The sequence below is a fragment of the Oncorhynchus tshawytscha genome, linkage group LG28 (assembly GCF_018296145.1).
Source record: "Oncorhynchus tshawytscha isolate Ot180627B linkage group LG28, Otsh_v2.0, whole genome shotgun sequence".
NCBI lineage: Eukaryota > Metazoa > Chordata > Actinopteri > Salmoniformes > Salmonidae > Oncorhynchus > Oncorhynchus tshawytscha.
Window position 1 is genome coordinate 9818847 of NC_056456.1, and position 22273 is coordinate 9841119.

The 22273-nt window shown below is 44.6% G+C and overlaps 4 protein-coding genes and 1 pseudogene across 4 annotated transcripts in view; 4 read left to right on the plus strand and 1 right to left on the minus strand.

The window, feature by feature from the left end:
* Nucleotides 1-61: 61 nt before the first annotated feature.
* dnah9l (dynein, axonemal, heavy polypeptide 9 like) overlaps nt 62-22273 on the minus strand; it is an 89753-nt gene continuing 67541 nt past the window's right edge. Inside the window, 8 exon segments of the mRNA XM_042308348.1 lie at nt 62-598; nt 678-818; nt 966-1078; nt 1169-1284; nt 1633-1815; nt 2014-2256; nt 2414-2533; nt 2645-2836. Coding sequence (XP_042164282.1) covers nt 351-598; nt 678-818; nt 966-1078; nt 1169-1284; nt 1633-1815; nt 2014-2256; nt 2414-2533; nt 2645-2836 — 1356 coding nt within the window. The 3' untranslated portion in view covers nt 62-350.
* Nucleotides 4031-4990, plus strand: LOC121841163 (cyclin-dependent kinase 5 activator 1-like). Its single transcript, XM_042307718.1, has one exon. It carries the CDS (start codon nt 4031-4033, stop codon nt 4988-4990), a length of 960 nt encoding a protein of 319 aa, XP_042163652.1.
* LOC112236322 lies at nt 9046-10090 on the plus strand (annotated as a pseudogene).
* Nucleotides 14013-15025, plus strand: LOC121841164 (cyclin-dependent kinase 5 activator 1-like). Its single transcript, XM_042307719.1, has 2 exons — nt 14013-14426; nt 14477-15025. The coding sequence occupies exons 1-2, from the start codon at nt 14067-14069 to the stop codon at nt 15023-15025; spliced, it is 909 nt and encodes a 302-aa protein (XP_042163653.1). The 5' UTR covers nt 14013-14066.
* Nucleotides 19009-20045, plus strand: LOC112226447 (cyclin-dependent kinase 5 activator 1-like). The gene has a single exon (XM_042307715.1). It carries the CDS (start codon nt 19086-19088, stop codon nt 20043-20045), a length of 960 nt encoding a protein of 319 aa, XP_042163649.1. The 5' UTR covers nt 19009-19085.

Genomic DNA, 22273 nt, shown 5'->3' on the forward strand with positions numbered 1-22273 from the left:
GAATAAAATGTCCAAATGCTTTATACATTTTCATATAGCTTTCAGGTGCTAAAACAGTACTATACAAATGTATTTTATATTTCAATAGCAACATCAAACCTGGTTTGAGGGATTATGTAGTAACACATACATGTATTTTACATAAAATACCTTCTCTCACACTTAGCAACATAATGCAGAAAATACACACCCTACAAATAGCTAATGGAAAAACGACCTTGCTTCTTTCCAGCCAGTACCCACTTGGCTGGTCTCCCTCCTCACCCCCTAACCCTTACCTCTACACACTGAGCAGCAGGGCCACCCCAGCCAGTACCCACTTGGCTGGTCTCACCCCCTAACCCTTACCTCTACACACTGAGCAGCAGGGCCACCCCAGCCAGAACCCACTTGGCTGGTCTCTCTCTGGTCTTGAGGCTGAAGGTCCAGACATAAGTGGTTCCTCTCAGCTTGGTCTTGTACAGGGGACACTCGTAGATGTTACGCGTCTCCTGTCTGTCGTTCGGTACTGCTCGGACTGAGATGACTGGCATGGAGGGGGTTAACTCCTTCAGACGAGCCTCCGCGATCACCCCACCCTGAGTGTCCCATCTTGCACCTGGGGGAGAAAGAGGGGAAGGGTGAAGATAAATGAACTAGGATGTAGGTGTTCATGAGAAGGGGAGACGAGTGTATACCTTCCATGTTTAGTCCGTATACGTATACTCCCTCTCTGGCTGGCTGGTTGAACTCTTCCTTAAATTTCTTAGTCACATCCACAGTCAGGTTCATCTTATCTAACGGCCACTCATTCTTACGAGCCAGAGACTGCATCACCGCTGGAGGTGAGAGAGGGAAATTGAGGAAATCATTTCACTGAACAGAGAATACCAACGAGGCAACTGACATTCAGACCATAAGTCGGTAATATAATTAGAAGTGGGTTGGGTATGTTGTTTCTAGGGGGATGTGTGTGTGTATGTTGCCTGTTAAGAAGGACTGTGGGTTAAAGAGTCCAGACAGCCAGATGACGGTGGGAAGAGCCAGGTCCTGTGTCCAGCTGTCCAGCTCTCTACAGCGCAGCAACACGTCATTATACCTGGTAAACACACATGCGCACACACACACATAGCAACACATCATCTTACGTACACGTTGGGGCAGTGGGAGAGTACACCCAATGACTCACCACTGGGCAAGGCTGTAAGTGGAGGGGTAGGCCAGTTTGGTCCAGGTGTCTGGGACGTTATCAAAGAACAGAGCTGCCTGGATCTGCTCCATCTCTGAGGAGATAGCCAGCTCACCCTGAACGGAGAAAAACACAGCGCTGTCATGAGCCAAAACTACCCATTCGCCCTTATGTCTTCCATCAGTCCTAGTCTAATTTATCAGCTGATCATGGGTTCCCGAGTGGCGCAGCGGTTTAAGGCACTGCATCTCAGTGCAAGAGGCATCACTACAGTAACCTGGTTAGAATCCAGGCTGTATCACCGTGATTGGGAGTCCTTAGGGCGGCGCACAATTGCCTAGCGTCGTCCGCGTTTGGCCGGCGTAGGCCATCATTGTGAATAAGAATTTGTTCTAATCTGACTTGCCTAGTTAAATGAAGGTTAAATATAAACACATTTTTTAAAAACCTAGCCCCTAACCCACCTTCAGGCCCAGGTCCAGCTCCTTCAGGGAGCGTCGTATCTCGTAGATGAGCGTGTTCATACGCTCACACTCCTGGAAGCAGACCAGGATGTATGGTGATCTCTCAGCTGTCTTAGACGTGATGTCTGACATGTTGTACTCTTCTGGAAGCTTCTCCAACACCTCGTCTAGGATGGTCTTCACCTGCAGAGAGGATGAGAGATGAGTGTGTGTGGGGTCCAGTGTATGTGTGTGTTTTTAAATGTGTGTGTCTGGTATGAATGTGTGTGTGTGTGTGTGTGTGTGTGTGTGTGTGTGTGCGTGCGTGCGTGCGTGCGTGCGTGTTTAAATGTGTGTGTGCGTGTGTGTTTAAATGTGTGTGTGTGTGTGTCTCTCATATACCTTCTCCTCTACGGTCTGTGAAGCCCCCTCTCCCATCACAGAGTCAGGTGACTGCAGCTCCAGCAGTGTGTGGAAGAGGTTATCAGAGGTCACCGTCAGAAACTCTATCTCTGCGTTGGGGTGTAGCCCATAATGCACCGGGCTCTCATGGGGCAGCATCTCATCTATGTAACCATGGTAACCCTGGTAGTCCAAGTTGGAGGGAACCACAAAGCCCGGAGCCAGTGCCAACTTCCTATCAGACTGGTGGAAAGGGTGTGGGTTTCTTTGTAACATTATCATCACACACACACACACACACACACACACACACACACACACACACACACACACACACACACACACACACACACACACACACACACACACACACACACACACACACACAACACACACACACCTGGTTGGGCTGCATGTATTCCTCCAGGTAGGTTCTACAGAGTCTTCTGTCCCAGTCGTCTGTGATGTGACCTCCGTACATGATCTCTCCAAACAGATAGCGCAAGTCCTCCCACGGCACCTGAACACACACACACACACACACCAAATACATGAACAATGACTCAACATCAACATCATCAATCATCATCACTATCACCATCCTGATCACTATAACACGGTAAACGGTGACCTGTGAGTTGGCCTCCAGGTAGTTGTAGAGCACATTGACAGAGATTGTGAGGTCTCCAGTGTTAAAGGGGTATTTCCTGTTCCAACCTTGAGGACCGAACTTGCGCCTCTCAGCCACACAGGCATGGAAATAACACAGAGAGAACAGGATGGTCTTAAACTCCTGCTCTCTACTGCACTGATCCAATATATCCTAGAGAGAGAGAAAGAGAGAGAGATATTTGAGTTTGTGAGATATTGATAATATATTGGGACAGCAATTAGGGATGGGGAGGTACTTGAATTTTCAAACCGAGCTTAGTCTAGTATTGGATCAACTGTTGTATGATTTTTAAAAATTCTTTAAAAAAACGTTTGAATGAAGTTGTATAAGCTTTTATTTCAGCTACTGCTGGTTCTTATGTTGCTTTTTACATGAAAATGCAATTTAGCCTACTTTTATAGCGCATTTTAAGCTAGCTCTCCAGTCAGTCCTGACATAGAAGTAGGTCTGTATGCTCCCCACTTCAAATAGCTATTATAGGCGCGCAAATATTCGTCCCCAGGCTAAATGCGCATTATTGGTGTAGATCGCTAAAGTGAATTTACTAACGCACAATTTAGGGGGGAAAATAGTCTGCTGATGAATGAGATAAGCGGGAGCCTGACAGAGCTGCCAATATAATTTGACAGACCATTGACATCCATGCAAAACACTCGCCAGATACATGTTATTCAGCCACTGAGGACAGAAATGTAACGCCGTGACGTAACAGACACTCAGAGGTTATTTCGTTTTCAATATATTGAGCTAGGCTGTATCAAATATGAGGCAAATTCTATCACGGGGAACATCAGACTTTATTTATTTGTTTATTTATTTATTTTTGCCCACATCAAACTTATAATCTTTCACAAAATCGCCTCTATGACATACTTCTTTATTACGACGTGGAAACTCGATTTCAGAACCTTGGACAATTCTGATGTTCACAACCATAACAGCCTTGAACTCAAAGCACTGGACAACCCGTCTTTACCTTTCAATTAACAAAGTAAATGTAGAAATATCTTCATAACTTTTTCACATATCAACTTGAAATCAGTGAGTAATATTTTTGTTTCGCTTTGGAATGTTATATTGCTCATGTTTATGAACACAGAGCACTAATGTCTATGCTTAATACTGTGAGTTAGAATCTGTCCCAAATGGAACCCTGTTTCCTATATAAAGCACTGCTTTTGACCAGACACCTTTGGGCCATGGTCAAAAGCAGTACACTTTACAGGGAATAGGTTGCCATTTCAGAGACAGCCAGAGCTGAGCTAACTAGGCCAACTGAACTGATGCCATGCATTTCATTTTGCTAATATTGAAGCATGTTGTTTTCCACAGGCACTATTGACCATGGGAACCGTAATGTCTATCTCGCTCCGCAAGAACGTAGTCCTCTTCAAAGATGGGCCGGACACTGTGGGCCACTTGATGGAAGTCCAGACTGGTAAGAGCGCAAAAGACAAGACTCTGAAGCGTTACTCACCATGGAGGCGGATTGTGAAGAAGAAGAGCTCCAAGAAGGTGCAGGCCCACGAGAACACCAACCAAAACAACATTGCCCATCTGAGTAATGAGAACCTGGAGAAGTCTCAGTCCTTCTCCAACCTGTCCACCCCCACCCTTGAGAAGTCTCAGTCCTGTGACAAGCTGTCCACCCAGGACCAAGGCACTCCAGCCATCTCCAACAGCTCCAACAGCGTCGCCTCGTTGGTCGAGAAGGCCCCCTTACCCAACTCAAACATGGCCCCCGACACGCCCCAGATGGTGACTGTCCAGGACCTCGACACTCCCAGGAGGCTGGTGATGGTCCACGCTACAACCGGCGAGCTGCTGCGCTGTCTGGGTGAGTTCCTGTGCCGGCGCTGCTACCGGCTCCAGGACATGTCTTCCATGGACCCGGTGCTGTGGCTGCGGGTGGTGGACCGTTATCTGCTGGACAACTGCTATCAGAGCCAGAGCTGCATCAATCCGGCCGCTGTGGTCTTCCTCTACATGCTGTGCCGCGAGGCGGTTTCCTCCGAGGTGGCCACCTTGCACGAGCTACATGCCGTGCTGCTCACCTGCCTCTATACGACCTGCTCCTACATGGGCAACGAGATCGCCTACCCCCTGAAACCCTTCCTGGTGGACACCTGCAGGCAGACCTTCTGGATCCGCTGCATGACCATCACCAAGCTGATGAGTGTCAAGATGCTCCAGATGAACACAGACCCTAACTTCTTCTGCCAGGTGTTTGCTGACCTGAAGAACGAGAGCCAGAAGGAGGAGAAGAAGAGCCGCCTGCTCAGCGGTGTGTACAGCACTCAGTGAGGGACATAGGGTATAGGGGCCAGGGGAGGGCGGGTGCCATCTACAGTCTGACATTTCAAAATGGGAGGGAGGATGATTGGTTGAGGGAGGGGAAGAGGGTGAGCTTTGATGGGAAAGATGATTTATAGATTTTAAGAGTAAATGTGAGGGTAAATTTGACTTGAACGAGAACACAAATCGGTAGCTATGAATGTGTGGAGGACTGAGGCGTTAGCTTACGATCTACTATACCAGCTGAGTGTCTGATGTGTGCACTTCCTACCACGGGAGGGAAGGAGGCACCCTTGAGTGACTGGGCTAGTGCTCACATCACACTGAGGCTGCAGCCCACCAGCCTATTGTTCTGACTGTGGGAGATGTGCACTTCCTACCATGGGAGGGAAGGAGGCACCCTTGAGTGACTGGACTAGTGCTCAGATCATGGTTGAACTGACAAGCTGCGACCCTGGTGCTTTAGACAGTGAAGTGAACACCAATGTTCCCCCTCAGCACGAAACGGGACACTTCTGGGGGCAGGGGTTTGTTTGAGGACCATTGGTTCTGATGAATTTGAACAAACAGTTTGACTGTTTTGAAATAAAATGCTTTAAATAATTTCTTAAAATCATCACATGTTGTGTCCTTATTAGTTTACAAATATATATTTTCCTTGTCATTTTGAGATCTTGGTGGAGATAATACTTTACGAGTGGTGGAAAAATAACCCAATTGTCATACTTGAGTAAAAGTAAAGATACTTAATAGGAAATGACTCAAGTAAAAGTGAAAGTCACCCAGTAAAATATTACTTGAGTACAAGTCTAAAGGTATCTAGTTTTAAATGTACTTAAGTATCAAAAGGGAAAGCAAAGGCTATATATCAAGTTCCTTATATTATGCAGATGTTCTTGTTTTGATTTATTTATGGAAAGCCAGGGGCACAGTCTAACAATATTTTACAAACCAGATCAGAGGCAGTAGGGATGAGTTCTCTTAATAAGTGTATGAATTTGACTGTTTTGCTGTCCTGCCTGAGCATTGGAAATGTAAGGAGCACATCTTTTCTTTCTGTATGTTGTAAAGTAGAAGTAAAAGTTAAAAAATATATATACATTCTCAAGTAAAGTACCAGTAACCATGGAAACAAGAGTTGTTCAGTGTGTGTGTCATGTTCATGCAGATTTACAGTGATATTTACACTACAAAATCAGTTGTCTTAGTGTTACCCAGAGAACAGGATGGTCTTAAACGCCTGCTCTCTACTGCACTGACCCAATAACTCCTACAGACAGACACACACAGGGAGAGAGATTTGAGTTTGTGAGATATTGATAATATATTGGGACAGCAATTAGGGATGGGGAGGTACAGTGGGGCAAAAAAGTATTTAGTCAGCCACCAATTGTGCAAGTTCTCCCACTTAAAAAGATGAGAGAGGCCTGTAATTTTCATCATAGGTACACTTCAACTATGACAGACAAAATGAGAAAAGAAATCCAGAAAATCGCATTGTAGGATTTTTAATGAATTTATTTGCAATTATGGTGGAAAATAAGCATTTGGTCAATAAAAAGTTTATCTCAATACTTTGTTATATACCCTTTGTTGGCAATGACAGAGGTCAAACGATTTCTGTAAGTCTTCACAAGGTTTCCACACACTGTTGCTGGTATTTTGGCCCATTCCTCCATGCAGATCTCCTCTAGAGCAGTGATGTTTTGGGGCTGTTCCTGGGCAACACGGACTGTCAACTCCCTCCAAAGATTTTATATGGGGTTGAGATCTGGAGACTGGCTAGGCCACTCCAGGACCTTGAAATGCTTCTTACAAAGCCACTCCTTCGTTGCCCGGGCGGTGTGTTTGGGATCATTGTCATGCTGAAAGACCCAGCCACGTTTCATCTTCAATGCCCTTGCTGACGGAAGGAGGCTTTCAATCAAAATCTCACGATACATGGCCCCATTCATTCTTTCCTTTACACGGATCAGTCGTCCTGGTCCCTTTGCAGAAAAACAGCCCCAAAGCATGATGTTTCCACCCCCATGCTTCACAGTAGGTATGGTGTTCTTTGGATGCAACTCGGCATTCTTTGTCTTTCAAACACGACGAGTTGAGTTTTTACCAAAAGGTTATATTTTGGTTTCATCTGACCATATGACATTCTCCCAATCTTCTTCTGGATCATCCAAATGCTCTCTAGCAAACCTCAGACGGGCCTGGACATGTACTGGCTTAAGCAGGGGGACACGTCTGGCACTGCAGGATTTGAGTCCCTGGCGGCGTAGTGTGTTACTGATGGTAGGCTTTGTTACTTTGGTCCCAGCTCTCTGCAGGTCATTCACTAGATCCCCCGTGTGGTTCTGGGATTTTTGCTCACCGTTCTTGTGATCATCTTGACCCCACGAGGTGAGATCTTGCGTGGAGCCCCAGATCGAAGGAGATTATCAGTGGTCTTGTATGTCTTCCATTTCCTAATAATTGCTCCCACAGTTGATTTCTTCAAACAAAGCTGCTTACCTATTGCAGATTAAGTCTTCCCAGCCTGGTACAGGTCTACAATTTTGTTTCTGGTGTCCTTTGACAGCTCTTTGGTCTTGGCCATAGTGGAGTTTGGAGTGTGACTGTTTGAGGTTGTGGACAGGTGTCTTTTATACTGATAACAAGTTCAAACAGGTGCCATTAATACAGGTAACGAGTGGAGGACAGAGGAGCCTCTTGAAGAAGAAGTTACAGGTCTGTGAGAGCCAGAAATCTTGCTTGTTTGTAGGTGACCAAATACTTATTTTCCAGCATGATTTGCAAATAAATTCATATAAAATCCTACAATGTGATTATCTGGATTTTTTTTCTCATTTTGTCTGTCATAGTTGAAGTGTACCTATGATGAAAATGACAGGCCTCTCTCATCTTTTTAAGTGGGAGAAGTTGCACAATTGGTGGCTGACTAAATACTTTTTTGCCCCACTGTACTTGAATATTCAAACCGAGCTTAGTCTAGTATTGGATCAACTGTTGTATGATTTTTTAAAATTCTTTAAAAAAACGTTTGAATGAAGTTGTATAAGCTTTTATTTCAGCTACTGCTGGTGGTTCTTATGTTGCTTTTTACATGAAAATGCAATTTAGCCTACTTTTATAGCGCATTTTAAGCTAGCTCTCCAGTCAGTCCTGACATAGAAGTAGGTCTGTATGCTCCCCACTTCAAATAGCGATTATAGGCGCGCAAATATTCGTCCCCAGGCTAAATGCGCATTATTGGAGTAGATCGCTAAAGTGAATTTACTAACGCACAATTTAGGGGGGAAAATAGTCTGCTGATGAATGAGATAAGCGGGAGCCTGACAGAGCTGCCAATATAATTTGACAGACCATTGACATCCATGCAAAACACTCGCCAGATACATGTTATTCAGCCACTGAGGACAGAAATGTAACGCCGTGACGTAACAGACACTCAGAGGTTATTTCGTTTTCAATATATTGAGCTAGGCTGTATCAAATATGAGGCAAATTCTATCACGGGGAACATCAGACTTTATTTATTTGTTTATTTATTTATTTTTGCCCACATCAAACTTATAATCTTTCACAAAATTGCCTCTATGACATACTTCTTTATTACGACGTGGAAACTCGATTTCAGAACCTTGGACAATTCTGATGTTCACAACCATAACAGCCTTGAACTCAAAGCACTGGACAACCCGTCTTTACCTTTCAGTTAACAAAGTAAATGTAGAAATATCTTTATAACTTTTTCACATATCAACTTGAAATCAGTGAGTAATATTTTTGTTTCGCTTTGGAATGTTATATTGCTCATGTTTATGAACACAGAGCACTAATGTCTATGCTTAATACTGTGAGTTAGAATCTGTCCCAAATGGAACCCTGTTTCCTATATAAAGCACTGCTTTTGACCAGACCCCTTTGGGCCATGGTCAAAAGCAGTACACTTTATAGGGAATAGGTTGCCATTTCAGAGACAGCCAGAGCTGAGCTAACTAGGCCAACTGAACTGATGCCATGCATTTCATTTTGATAATATTGAAGCATGTTGTTTTCCACAGGCACTATTGACCATGGGAACCGTAATGTCTATCTCGCTCCGCAAGAAGGCAGTCCTCTTCAAAGATGGGCCGGACACTGTGGGCCACTTGATGGAAGTCCAGACCGGTAAGAGCGCAAAAGACAAGACTCTGAAGCGTTACTCACCATGGAGGCGGATTGTGAAGAAGAAGAGCTCCAAGAAGGTGCAGGCCCACGAGAACACCAACCAAAACAACATTGCCCATCTGAGTATGAGAACCTGGAGAAGTCTCAGTCCTTCTCCAACCTGTCCACCCTCACCCTTGAGAAGTCTCAGTCCTGTGACAAGCTGTCCACCCAGGACCAAGGCACTCCAGCCATCTCCAACAGCTCCAACAGCGTCGCCTCGTTGGTCGAGAAGGCCCCCTTACCCAACTCAAACATGGCCCCGACACGCCCCAGATGGTGACTGTCCAGGACCTCGACACTCCCAGGAGGCTGGTGATGGTCCACGCTACAACCGGCGAGCTGCTGCGCTGTCTGGGTGAGTTCCTGTGCCGGCGCTGCTACCGGCTCCAGGACATGTCTTCCATGGACCCGGTGCTGTGGCTGCGGGTGGTGGACCGTTATCTGCTGGACAACTGCTATCAGAGCCAGAGCTGCATCAATCCGGCCGCTGTGGTCTTCCTCTACATGCTGTGCCGCGAGGCGGTTTCCTCCGAGGTGGCCACCTTGCACGAGCTACATGCCGTGCTGCTCACCTGCCTCTATACGACCTGCTCCTACATGGGCAACGAGATCGCCTACCCCCTGAAACCCTTCCTGGTGGACACCTGCAGGCAGACCTTCTGGATCCGCTGCATGACCATCACCAAGCTGATGAGTGTCAAGATGCTCCAGATGAACACAGACCCTAACTTCTTCTGCCAGGTGTTTGCTGACCTGAAGAACGAGAGCCAGAAGGAGGAGAAGAAGAGCCGCCTGCTCAGCGGTGTGTACAGCACTCAGTGAGGGACATAGGGTATAGGGGCCAGGGGAGGGCGGGTGCCATCTACAGTCTGACATTTCAAAATGGGAGGGAGGATGATTGGTTGAGGGAGGGGGAAGAGGGTGAGCTTTGATGGGAAAGATGATTTATAGATTTTAAGAGTAAATGTGAGGGTAAATTTGACTTGAACGAGAACACAAATTGGTAGCTATGAATGTGTGGAGGACTGAGGCGTTAGCTTACGATCTACTATACCAGCTGAGTGTCTGATGTGTGCACTTCCTACCACGGGAGGGAAGGAGGCACCCTTGAGTGACTGGGCTAGTGCTCACATCACACTGAGGCTGCAGCCCACCAGCCTATTGTTCTGACTGTGGGAGATGTGCACTTCCTACCACGGGAGGGAAGGAGGCACCCTTGAGTGACTGGACTAGTGCTCAGATCATGGTTGAACTGACAAGCTGCGACCCTGGTGCTTTAGACAGTGAAGTGAACACCAATGTTCCCCCTCAGCACGAAACGGGACACTTCTGGGGGGCAGGGGTTTGTTTGAGGACCATTGGTTCTGATGAATTTGAACAAACAGTTTGACTGTTTTGAAATAAAATGCTTTAAATAATTTCTTAAAATCATCACATGTTGTGTCCTTATTAGTTTACAAATATATATTTTCCTTGTCATTTTGAGATCTTGGTGGAGATAATACTTTACGAGTGGTGGAAAAATAACCCAATTGTCATACTTGAGTAAAAGTAAAGATACTTAATAGGAAATGACTCAAGTAAAAGTGAAAGTCACCCAGTAAAATATTACTTGAGTACAAGTCTAAAGGTATCTAGTTTTAAATGTACTTAAGTATCAAAAGGGAAAGCAAAGGCTATATATCAAATTCCTTATATTATGCAGATGTTCTTGTTTTGATTTATTTATGGAAAGCCAGGGGCACAGTCTAACAATATTTTACAAACCAGATCAGAGGCAGTAGGGATGAGTTCTCTTAATAAGTGTATGAATTTGACTGTTTTGCTGTCCTGCCTGAGCATTGGAAATGTAAGGAGCACATCTTTTCTTTCTGTATGTTGTAAAGTAGAAGTAAAAGTTAAAAAATATATACATTCTCAAGTAAAGTACCAGTAACCATGGAAACAAGAGTTGTTCAGTGTGTGTGTCATGTTCATGCAGATTTACAGTGATATTTACACTACAAAATCAGTTGTCTTAGTGTTACCCAGAGAACAGGATGGTCTTAAACGCCTGCTCTCTACTGCACTGACCCAATAACTCCTACAGACAGACACACACAGGGAGAGAGATTTGAGTTTGTGAGATATTGATAATATATTGGGACAGCAATTAGGGATGGGGAGGTACAGTGGGGCAAAAAAGTATTTAGTCAGCCACCAATTGTGCAAGTTCTCCCACTTAAAAAGATGAGAGAGGCCTGTAATTTTCATCATAGGTACACTTCAACTATGACAGACAAAATGAGAAAAGAAATCCAGAAAATCGCATTGTAGGATTTTTAATGAATTTATTTGCAATTATGGTGGAAAATAAGCATTTGGTCAATAAAAAAGTTTCTCAATACTTTGTTATATACCCTTTGTTGGCAATGACAGAGGTCAAACGATTTCTGTAAGTCTTCACAAGGTTTCCACACACTGTTGCTGGTATTTTGGCCCATTCCTCCATGCAGATCTCCTCTAGAGCAGTGATGTTTTGGGGCTGTTCCTGGGCAACACGGACTGTCAACTCCCTCCAAAGATTTTATATGGGGTTGAGATCTGGAGACTGGCTAGGCCACTCCAGGACCTTGAAATGCTTCTTACAAAGCCACTCCTTCGTTGCCCGGGCGGTGTGTTTGGGATCATTGTCATGCTGAAAGACCCAGCCACGTTTCATCTTCAATGCCCTTGCTGACGGAAGGAGGCTTTCAATCAAAATCTCACGATACATGGCCCCATTCATTCTTTCCTTTACACGGATCAGTCGTCCTGGTCCCTTTGCAGAAAAACAGCCCCAAAGCATGATGTTTCCACCCCCATGCTTCACAGTAGGTATGGTGTTCTTTGGATGCAACTCGGCATTCTTTGTCTTTCAAACACGACGAGTTGAGTTTTTACCAAAAGGTTATATTTTGGTTTCATCTGACCATATGACATTCTCCCAATCTTCTTCTGGATCATCCAAATGCTCTCTAGCAAACCTCAGACGGGCCTGGACATGTACTGGCTTAAGCAGGGGGACACGTCTGGCACTGCAGGATTTGAGTCCCTGGCGGCGTAGTGTGTTACTGATGGTAGGCTTTGTTACTTTGGTCCCAGCTCTCTGCAGGTCATTCACTAGATCCCCCGTGTGGTTCTGGGATTTTTGCTCACCGTTCTTGTGATCATCTTGACCCCACGAGGTGAGATCTTGCGTGGAGCCCCAGATCGAAGGAGATTATCAGTGGTCTTGTATGTCTTCCATTTCCTAATAATTGCTCCCACAGTTGATTTCTTCAAACAAAGCTGCTTACCTATTGCAGATTAAGTCTTCCCAGCCTGGTACAGGTCTACAATTTTGTTTCTGGTGTCCTTTGACAGCTCTTTGGTCTTGGCCATAGTGGAGTTTGGAGTGTGACTGTTTGAGGTTGTGGACAGGTGTCTTTTATACTGATAACAAGTTCAAACAGGTGCCATTAATACAGGTAACGAGTGGAGGACAGAGGAGCCTCTTGAAGAAGAAGTTACAGGTCTGTGAGAGCCAGAAATCTTGCTTGTTTGTAGGTGACCAAATACTTATTTTCCACCATGATTTGCAAATAAATTCATTAAAAATCCTACAATGTGATTATCTGGATTTTTTTTCTCATTTTGTCTGTCATAGTTGAAGTGTACCTATGATGAAAATTACAGGTCTCTCTCATCTTTTTAAGTGGGAGAAGTTGCACAATTGGTGGCTGACTAAATACTTTTTTGCCCCACTGTACTTGAATATTCAAACCGAGCTTAGTCTAGTATTGGATCAACTGTTGTATGATTTTTTTAAATTCTTTAAAAAAACGTTTGAATGAAGTTGTATAAGCTTTTATTTCAGCTACTGCTGGTTCTTATGTTGCTTTTTACATGAAAATGCAATTTAGCCTACTTTTATAGCGCATTTTAAGCTAGCTCTCCAGTCAGTCCTGACATAGAAGTAGGTCTGTATGCTCCCCACTTCAAATAGCTATTATAGGCGCGCAAATATTCGTCCCCAGGCTAAATGCGCATTATTGGTGTAGATCGCTAAAGTGAATTTACTAACGCACAATTTAGGGGGGAAAATAGTCTGCTGATGAATGAGATAAGCGGGAGCCTGACAGAGCTGCCAATATAATTTGACAGACCATTGACATCCATGCAAAACACTCGCCAGATACATGTTATTCAGCCACTGAGGACAGAAATGTAACGCCGTGACGTAACAGACACTCAGAGGTTATTTCGTTTTCAATATATTGAGCTAGGCTGTATCAAATATGAGGCAAATTCTATCACGGGGAACATCAGACTTTATTTATTTGTTTATTTATTTATTTTTGCCCACATCAAACTTATAATCTTTCACAAAATTGCCTCTATGACATACTTCTTTATTACGACGTGGAAACTCGATTTCAGAACCTTGGACAATTCTGATGTTCACAACCATAACAGCCTTGAACTCAAAGCACTGGACAACCCGTCTTTACCTTTCAGTTAACAAAGTAAATGTAGAAATATCTTTATAACTTTTTCACATATCAACTTGAAATCAGTGAGTAATATTTTTGTTTCGCTTTGGAATGTTATATTGCTCATGTTTATGAACACAGAGCACTAATGTCTATGCTTAATACTGTGAGTTAGAATCTGTCCCAAATGGAACCCTGTTTCCTATATAAAGCACTGCTTTTGACCAGACCCCTTTGGGCCATGGTCAAAAGCAGTACACTTTATAGGGAATAGGTTGCCATTTCAGAGACAGCCAGAGCTGAGCTAACTAGGCCAACTGAACTGATGCCATGCATTTCATTTTGCTAATATTGAAGCATGTTGTTTTCCACAGGCACTATTGACCATGGGAACCGTAATGTCTATCTCGCTCCGCAAGAAGGCAGTCCTCTTCAAAGATGGGCCGGACACTGTGGGCCACTTGATGGAAGTCCAGACCGGTAAGAGCGCAAAAGACAAGACTCTGAAGCGTTACTCACCATGGAGGCGGATTGTGAAGAAGAAGAGCTCCAAGAAGGTGCAGGCCCACGAGAACACCAACCAAAACAACATTGCCCATCTGAGTAATGAGAACCTGGAGAAGTCTCAGTCCTTCTCCAACCTGTCCACCCTCACCCTTGAGAAGTCTCAGTCCTGTGACAAGCTGTCCACCCAGGACCAAGGCACTCCAGCCATCTCCAACAGCTCCAACAGCGTCGCCTCGTTGGTCGAGAAGGCCCCCTTACCCAACTCAAACATGGCCCCGACACGCCCCAGATGGTGACTGTCCAGGACCTCGACACTCCCAGGAGGCTGGTGATGGTCCACGCTACAACCGGCGAGCTGCTGCGCTGTCTGGGTGAGTTCCTGTGCCGGCGCTGCTACCGGCTCCAGGACATGTCTTCCATGGACCCGGTGCTGTGGCTGCGGGTGGTGGACCGTTATCTGCTGGACAACTGCTATCAGAGCCAGAGCTGCATCAATCCGGCCGCTGTGGTCTTCCTCTACATGCTGTGCCGCGAGGCGGTTTCCTCCGAGGTGGCCACCTTGCACGAGCTACATGCCGTGCTGCTCACCTGCCTCTATACGACCTGCTCCTACATGGGCAACGAGATCGCCTACCCCCTGAAACCCTTCCTGGTGGACACCTGCAGGCAGACCTTCTGGATCCGCTGCATGACCATCACCAAGCTGATGAGTGTCAAGATGCTCCAGATGAACACAGACCCTAACTTCTTCTGCCAGGTGTTTGCTGACCTGAAGAACGAGAGCCAGAAGGAGGAGAAGAAGAGCCGCCTGCTCAGCGGTGTGTACAGCACTCAGTGAGGGACATAGGGTATAGGGGCCAGGGGAGGGCGGGTGCCATCTACAGTCTGACATTTCAAAATGGGAGGGAGGATGATTGGTTGAGGGAGGGGAAGAGGGTGAGCTTTGATGGGAAAGATGATTTATAGATTTTAAGAGTAAATGTGAGGGTAAATTTGACTTGAACGAGAACACAAATCGGTAGCTATGAATGTGTGGAGGACTGAGGCGTTAGCTTACGATCTACTATACCAGCTGAGTGTCTGATGTGTGCACTTCCTACCACGGGAGGGAAGGAGGCACCCTTGAGTGACTGGGCTAGTGCTCACATCACACTGAGGCTGCAGCCCACCAGCCTATTGTTCTGACTGTGGGAGATGTGCACTTCCTACCACGGGAGGGAAGGAGGCACCCTTGAGTGACTGGACTAGTGCTCAGATCATGGTTGAACTGACAAGCTGCGACCCTGGTGCTTTAGACAGTGAAGTGAACACCAATGTTCCCCCTCAGCACGAAACGGGACACTTCTGGGGGGCAGGGGTTTGTTTGAGGACCATTGGTTCTGATGAATTTGAACAAACAGTTTGACTGTTTTGAAATAAAATGCTTTAAATAATTTCTTAAAATCATCACATGTTGTGTCCTTATTAGTTTACAAATATATATTTTCCTTGTCATTTTGAGATCTTGGTGGAGATAATACTTTACGAGTGGTGGAAAAATAACCCAATTGTCATACTTGAGTAAAAGTAAAGATACTTAATAGGAAATGACTCAAGTAAAAGTGAAAGTCACCCAGTAAAATATTACTTGAGTACAAGTCTAAAGGTATCTAGTTTTAAATGTACTTAAGTATCAAAAGGGAAAGCAAAGGCTATATATCAAATTCCTTATATTATGCAGATGTTCTTGTTTTGATTTATTTATGGAAAGCCAGGGGCACAGTCTAACAATATTTTACAAACCAGATCAGAGGCAGTAGGGATGAGTTCTCTTAATAAGTGTATGAATTTGACTGTTTTGCTGTCCTGCCTGAGCATTGGAAATGTAAGGAGCACATCTTTTCTTTCTGTATGTTGTAAAGTAGAAGTAAAAGTTAAAAAATATATACATTCTCAAGTAAAGTACCAGTAACCATGGAAACAAGAGTTGTTCAGTGTGTGTGTCATGTTCATGCAGATTTACAGTGATATTTACACTACAAAATCAGTTGTCTTAGTGTTACCCAGAGAACAGGATGGTCTTAAACGCCTGCTCTCTACTGCACTGACCCAATAACTCCTACAGACAGACACACACAGGGAGAGAGATTTGAGTTTGTGAGATATTGATAATATATTGGGACAGCAATTAGGGATGGGGAGGTACAGTGGGGCAAAAAGTATTTAGTCAGCCACCAATTGTGCAAGTTCTCCCATTTAAAAAGATGAGAGAGGCCTGTAATTTTCATCATAGGTACACTTCAACTATGACAGACAAAATGAGAAAAGAAATCCAGAAAATCGAATTGTAGGATTTTTAATGAATTTATTTGCAATTATGGTGGAAAATAAGCATTTGGTCAATAAAAAGTTTATCTCAATACTTTGTTATATACCCTTTGTTGGCAATGACAGAGGTCAAACGATTTCTGTAAGTCTTCACAAGGTTTCCACACACTGTTGCTGGTATTTTGGCCCATTCCTCCATGCAGATCTCCTCTAGAGCAGTGATGTTTTGGGGCTGTTCCTGGGCAACACGGACTGTCAACTCCCTCCAAAGATTTTATATGGGGTTGAGATCTGGAGACTGGCTAGGCCACTCCAGGACCTTGAAATGCTTCTTACAAAGCCACTCCTTCGTTGCCCGGGCGGTGTGTTTGGGATCATTGTCATGCTGAAAGACCCAGCCACGTTTCATCTTCAATGCCCTTGCTGACGGAAGGAGGCTTTCAATCAAAATCTCACGATACATGGCCCCATTCATTCTTTCCTTTACACGGATCAGTCGTCCTGGTCCCTTTGCAGAAAAACAGCCCCAAAGCATGATGTTTCCACCCCCATGCTTCACAGTAGGTATGGTGTTCTTTGGATGCAACTCGGCATTCTTTGTCTTTCAAACACGACGAGTTGAGTTTTTACCAAAAGGTTATATTTTGGTTTCATCTGACCATATGACATTCTCCCAATCTTCTTCTGGATCATCCAAATGCTCTCTAGCAAACCTCAGACGGGCCTGGACATGTACTGGCTTAAGCAGGGGGACACGTCTGGCACTGCAGGATTTGAGTCCCTGGCGGCGTAGTGTGTTACTGATGGTAGGCTTTGTTACTTTGGTCCCAGCTCTCTGCAGGTCATTCACTAGATCCCCCCGTGTGGTTCTGGGATTTTTGCTCACCGTTCTTGTGATCATCTTGACCCCACGAGGTGAGATCTTGCGTGGAGCCCCAGATCGAAGGAGATTATCAGTGGTCTTGTATGTCTTCCATTTCCTAATAATTGCTCCCACAGTTGATTTCTTCAAACAAAGCTGCTTACCTATTGCAGATTAAGTCTTCCCAGCCTGGTACAGGTCTACAATTTTGTTTCTGGTGTCCTTTGACAGCTCTTTGGTCTTGGCCATAGTGGAGTTTGGAGTGTGACTGTTTGAGGTTGTGGACAGGTGTCTTTTATACTGATAACAAGTTCAAACAGGTGCCATTAATACAGGTAACGAGTGGAGGACAGAGGAGCCTCTTAAAGAAGAAGTTACAGGTCTGTGAGAGCCAGAAATCTTGCTTGTTTGTAGGTGACCAAATACTTATTTTCCAGCATGATTTGCAAATAAATTCATATAAAATCCTACAATGTGATTATCTGGATTTTTTTTCTCATTTTGTCTGTCATAGTTGAAGTGTACCTATGATGAAAATTACAGGTCTCTCTCATCTTTTTAAGTGGGAGAAGTTGCACAATTGGTGGCTGACTAAATACTTTTTTGCCCCACTGTACTTGAATATTCAAACCGAGCTTAGTCTAGTATTGGATCAACTGTTGTATGATTTTTTAAAATTCTTTAAAAAAACGTTTGAATGAAGTTGTATAAGCTTTTATTTCAGCTACTGCTGGTGGTTCTTATGTTGCTTTTTACATGAAAATGCAATTTAGCCTACTTTTATAGCGCATTTTAAGCTAGCTCTCCAGTCAGTCCTGACATAGAAGTAGGTCTGTATGCTCCCCACTTCAAATAGCTATTATAGGCGCGCAAATATTCGTCCCCAGGCTAAATGCGCATTATTGGTGTAGATCGCTAAAGTGAATTTACTAACGCACAATTTAGGGGGGAAAATAGTCTGCTGATGAATGAGATAAGCGGGAGCCTGACAGAGCTGCCAATATAATTTGACAGACCATTGACATCCATGCAAAACACTCGCCAGATACATGTTATTCAGCCACTGAGGACAGAAATGTAACGCCGTGACGTAACAGACACTCAGAGGTTATTTCGTTTTCAATTTATTGAGCTAGGCTGTATCAAATATGAGGCAAATTCTATCACGGGGAACATCAGACTTTATTTATTTGTTTATTTATTTATTTTTGCCCACATCAAACTTATAATCTTTCACAAAATTGCCTCTATGACATACTTCTTTATTACGACGTGGAAACTCGATTTCAGAACCTTGGACAATTCTGATGTTCACAACCATAACAGCCTTGAACTCAAAGCACTGGACAACCCGTCTTTACCTTTCAATTAACAAAGTAAATGTAGAAATATCTTTATAACTTTTTCACATATCAACTTGAAATCAGTGAGTAATATTTTTGTTTCGCTTTGGAATGTTATATTGCTCATGTTTATGAACACAGAGCACTAATGTCTATGCTTAATACTGTGATTTAGAATCTGTCCCAAATGGAACCCTGTTTCCTATATAAAGCACTGCTTTTGACCAGACCCCTTTGGGCCATGGTCAAAAGCAGTACACTTTACAGGGAATAGGTTGCCATTTCAGAGACAGCCAGAGCTGAGCTAACTAGGCCAACTGAACTGATGCCATGCATTTCATTTTGATAATATTGAAGCATGTTGTTTTCCACAGGCACTATTGACCATGGGAACCGTAATGTCTATCTCGCTCCGCAAGAAGGCAGTCCTCTTCAAAGATGGGCCGGACACTGTGGGCCACTTGATGGAAGTCCAGACCGGTAAGAGCGCAAAAGACAAGACTCTGAAGCGTTACTCACCATGGAGGCGGATTGTGAAGAAGAAGAGCTCCAAGAAGGTGCAGGCCCACGAGAACACCAACCAAAACAACATTGCCCATCTGAGTAATGAGAACCTGGAGAAGTCTCAGTCCTTCTCCAACCTGTCCACCCTCACCCTTGAGAAGTCTCAGTCCTGTGACAAGCTGTCCACCCAGGACCAAGGCACTCCAGCCATCTCCAACAGCTCCAACAGCGTCGCCTCGTTGGTCGAGAAGGCCCCCTTACCCAACTCAAACATGGCCCCCGACACGCCCCAGATGGTGACTGTCCAGGACCTCGACACTCCCAGGAGGCTGGTGATGGTCCACGCTACAACCGGCGAGCTGCTGCGCTGTCTGGGTGAGTTCCTGTGCCGGCGCTGCTACCGGCTCCAGGACATGTCTTCCATGGACCCGGTGCTGTGGCTGCGGGTGGTGGACCGTTATCTGCTGGACAACTGCTATCAGAGCCAGAGCTGCATCAATCCGGCCGCTGTGGTCTTCCTCTACATGCTGTGCCGCGAGGCGGTTTCCTCCGAGGTGGCCACCTTGCACGAGCTACATGCCGTGCTGCTCACCTGCCTCTATACGACCTGCTCCTACATGGGCAACGAGATCGCCTACCCCCTGAAACCCTTCCTGGTGGACACCTGCAGGCAGACCTTCTGGATCCGCTGCATGACCATCACCAAGCTGATGAGTGTCAAGATGCTCCAGATGAACACAGACCCTAACTTCTTCTGCCAGGTGTTTGCTGACCTGAAGAACGAGAGCCAGAAGGAGGAGAAGAAGAGCCGCCTGCTCAGCGGTGTGTACAGCACTCAGTGAGGGACATAGGGTATAGGGGCCAGGGGAGGGCGGGTGCCATCTACAGTCTGACATTTCAAAATGGGAGGGAGGATGATTGGTTGAGGGAGGGGAAGAGGGTGAGCTTTGATGGGAAAGATGATTTATAGATTTTAAGAGTAAATGTGAGGGTAAATTTGACTTGAACGAGAACACAAATCGGTAGCTATGAATGTGTGGAGGACTGAGGCGTTAGCTTACGATCTACTATACCAGCTGAGTGTCTGATGTGTGCACTTCCTACCACGGGAGGGAAGGAGGCACCCTTGAGTGACTGGGCTAGTGCTCACATCACACTGAGGCTGCAGCCCACCAGCCTATTGTTCTGACTGTGGGAGATGTGCACTTCCTACCACGGGAGGGAAGGAGGCACCCTTGAGTGACTGGACTAGTGCTCAGATCATGGTTGAACTGACAAGCTGCGACCCTGGTGCTTTAGACAGTGAAGTGAACACCAATGTTCCCCCTCAGCACGAAACGGGACACTTCTGGGGGGCAGGGGTTTGTTTGAGGACCATTGGTTCTGATGAATTTGAACAAACAGTTTGACTGTTTTGAAATAAAATGCTTTAAATAATTTCTTAAAATCATCACATGTTGTGTCCTTATTAGTTTACAAATATATATTTTCCTTGTCATTTTGAGATCTTGGTGGAGATAATACTTTACGAGTGGTGGAAAAATAACCCAATTGTCATACTTGAGTAAAAGTAAAGATACTTAATAGGAAATGACTCAAGTAAAAGTGAAAGTCACCCAGTAAAATATTACTTGAGTACAAGTCTAAAGGTATCTAGTTTTAAATGTACTTAAGTATCAAAAGGGAAAGCAAAGGCTATATATCAAATTCCTTATATTATGCAGATGTTCTTGTTTTGATTTATTTATGGAAAGCCAGGGGCACAGTCTAACAATATTTTACAAACCAGATCAGAGGCAGTAGGGATGAGTTCTCTTAATAAGTGTATGAATTTGACTGTTTTGCTGTCCTGCCTGAGCATTGGAAATGTAAGGAGCACATCTTTTCTTTCTGTATGTTGTAAAGTAGAAGTAAAAGTTAAAAAATATATACATTCTCAAGTAAAGTACCAGTAACCATGGAAACAAGAGTTGTTCAGTGTGTGTGTCATGTTCATGCAGATTTACAGTGATATTTACACTACAAAATCAGTTGTCTTAGTGTTACCCAGAGAACAGGATGGTCTTAAACGCCTGCTCTCTACTGCACTGACCCAATAACTCCTACAGACAGACACACACAGGGAGAGAGATTTGAGTTTGTGAGATATTGATAATATATTGGGACAGCAATTAGGGATGGGGAGGTACAGTGGGGCAAAAAAGTATTTAGTCAGCCACCAATTGTGCAAGTTCTCCCATTTAAAAAGATGAGAGAGGCCTGTAATTTTCATCATAGGTACACTTCAACTATGACAGACAAAATGAGAAAAGAAATCCAGAAAATCGAATTGTAGGATTTTTAATGAATTTATTTGCAATTATGGTGGAAAATAAGCATTTGGTCAATAAAAAAGTTTATCTCAATACTTTGTTATATACCCTTTGTTGGCAATGACAGAGGTCAAACGATTTCTGTAAGTCTTCACAAGGTTTCCACACACTGTTGCTGGTATTTTGGCCCATTCCTCCATGCAGATCTCCTCTAGTGATGTTTTGGGGCTGTTCCTGGGCAACACGGACTGTCAACTCCCTCCAAAGATTTTATATGGGGTTGAGATCTGGAGACTGGCTAGGCCACTCCAGGACCTTGAAATGCTTCTTACAAAGCCACTCCTTCGTTGCCCGGGCGGTGTGTTTGGGATCATTGTCATGCTGAAAGACCCAGCCACGTTTCATCTTCAATGCCCTTGCTGACGGAAGGAGGCTTTCAATCAAAATCTCACGATACATGGCCCCATTCATTCTTTCCTTTACACGGATCAGTCGTCCTGGTCCCTTTGCAGAAAACAGCCCCAAAGCATGATGTTTCCACCCCCATGCTTCACAGTAGGTATGGTGTTCTTTGGATGCAACTCGGCATTCTTTGTCTTTCAAACACGACGAGTTGAGTTTTTACCAAAAGGTTATATTTTGGTTTCATCTGACCATATGACATTCTCCCAATCTTCTTCTGGATCATCCAAATGCTCTCTAGCAAACCTCAGACGGGCCTGGACATGTACTGGCTTAAGCAGGGGGACACGTCTGGC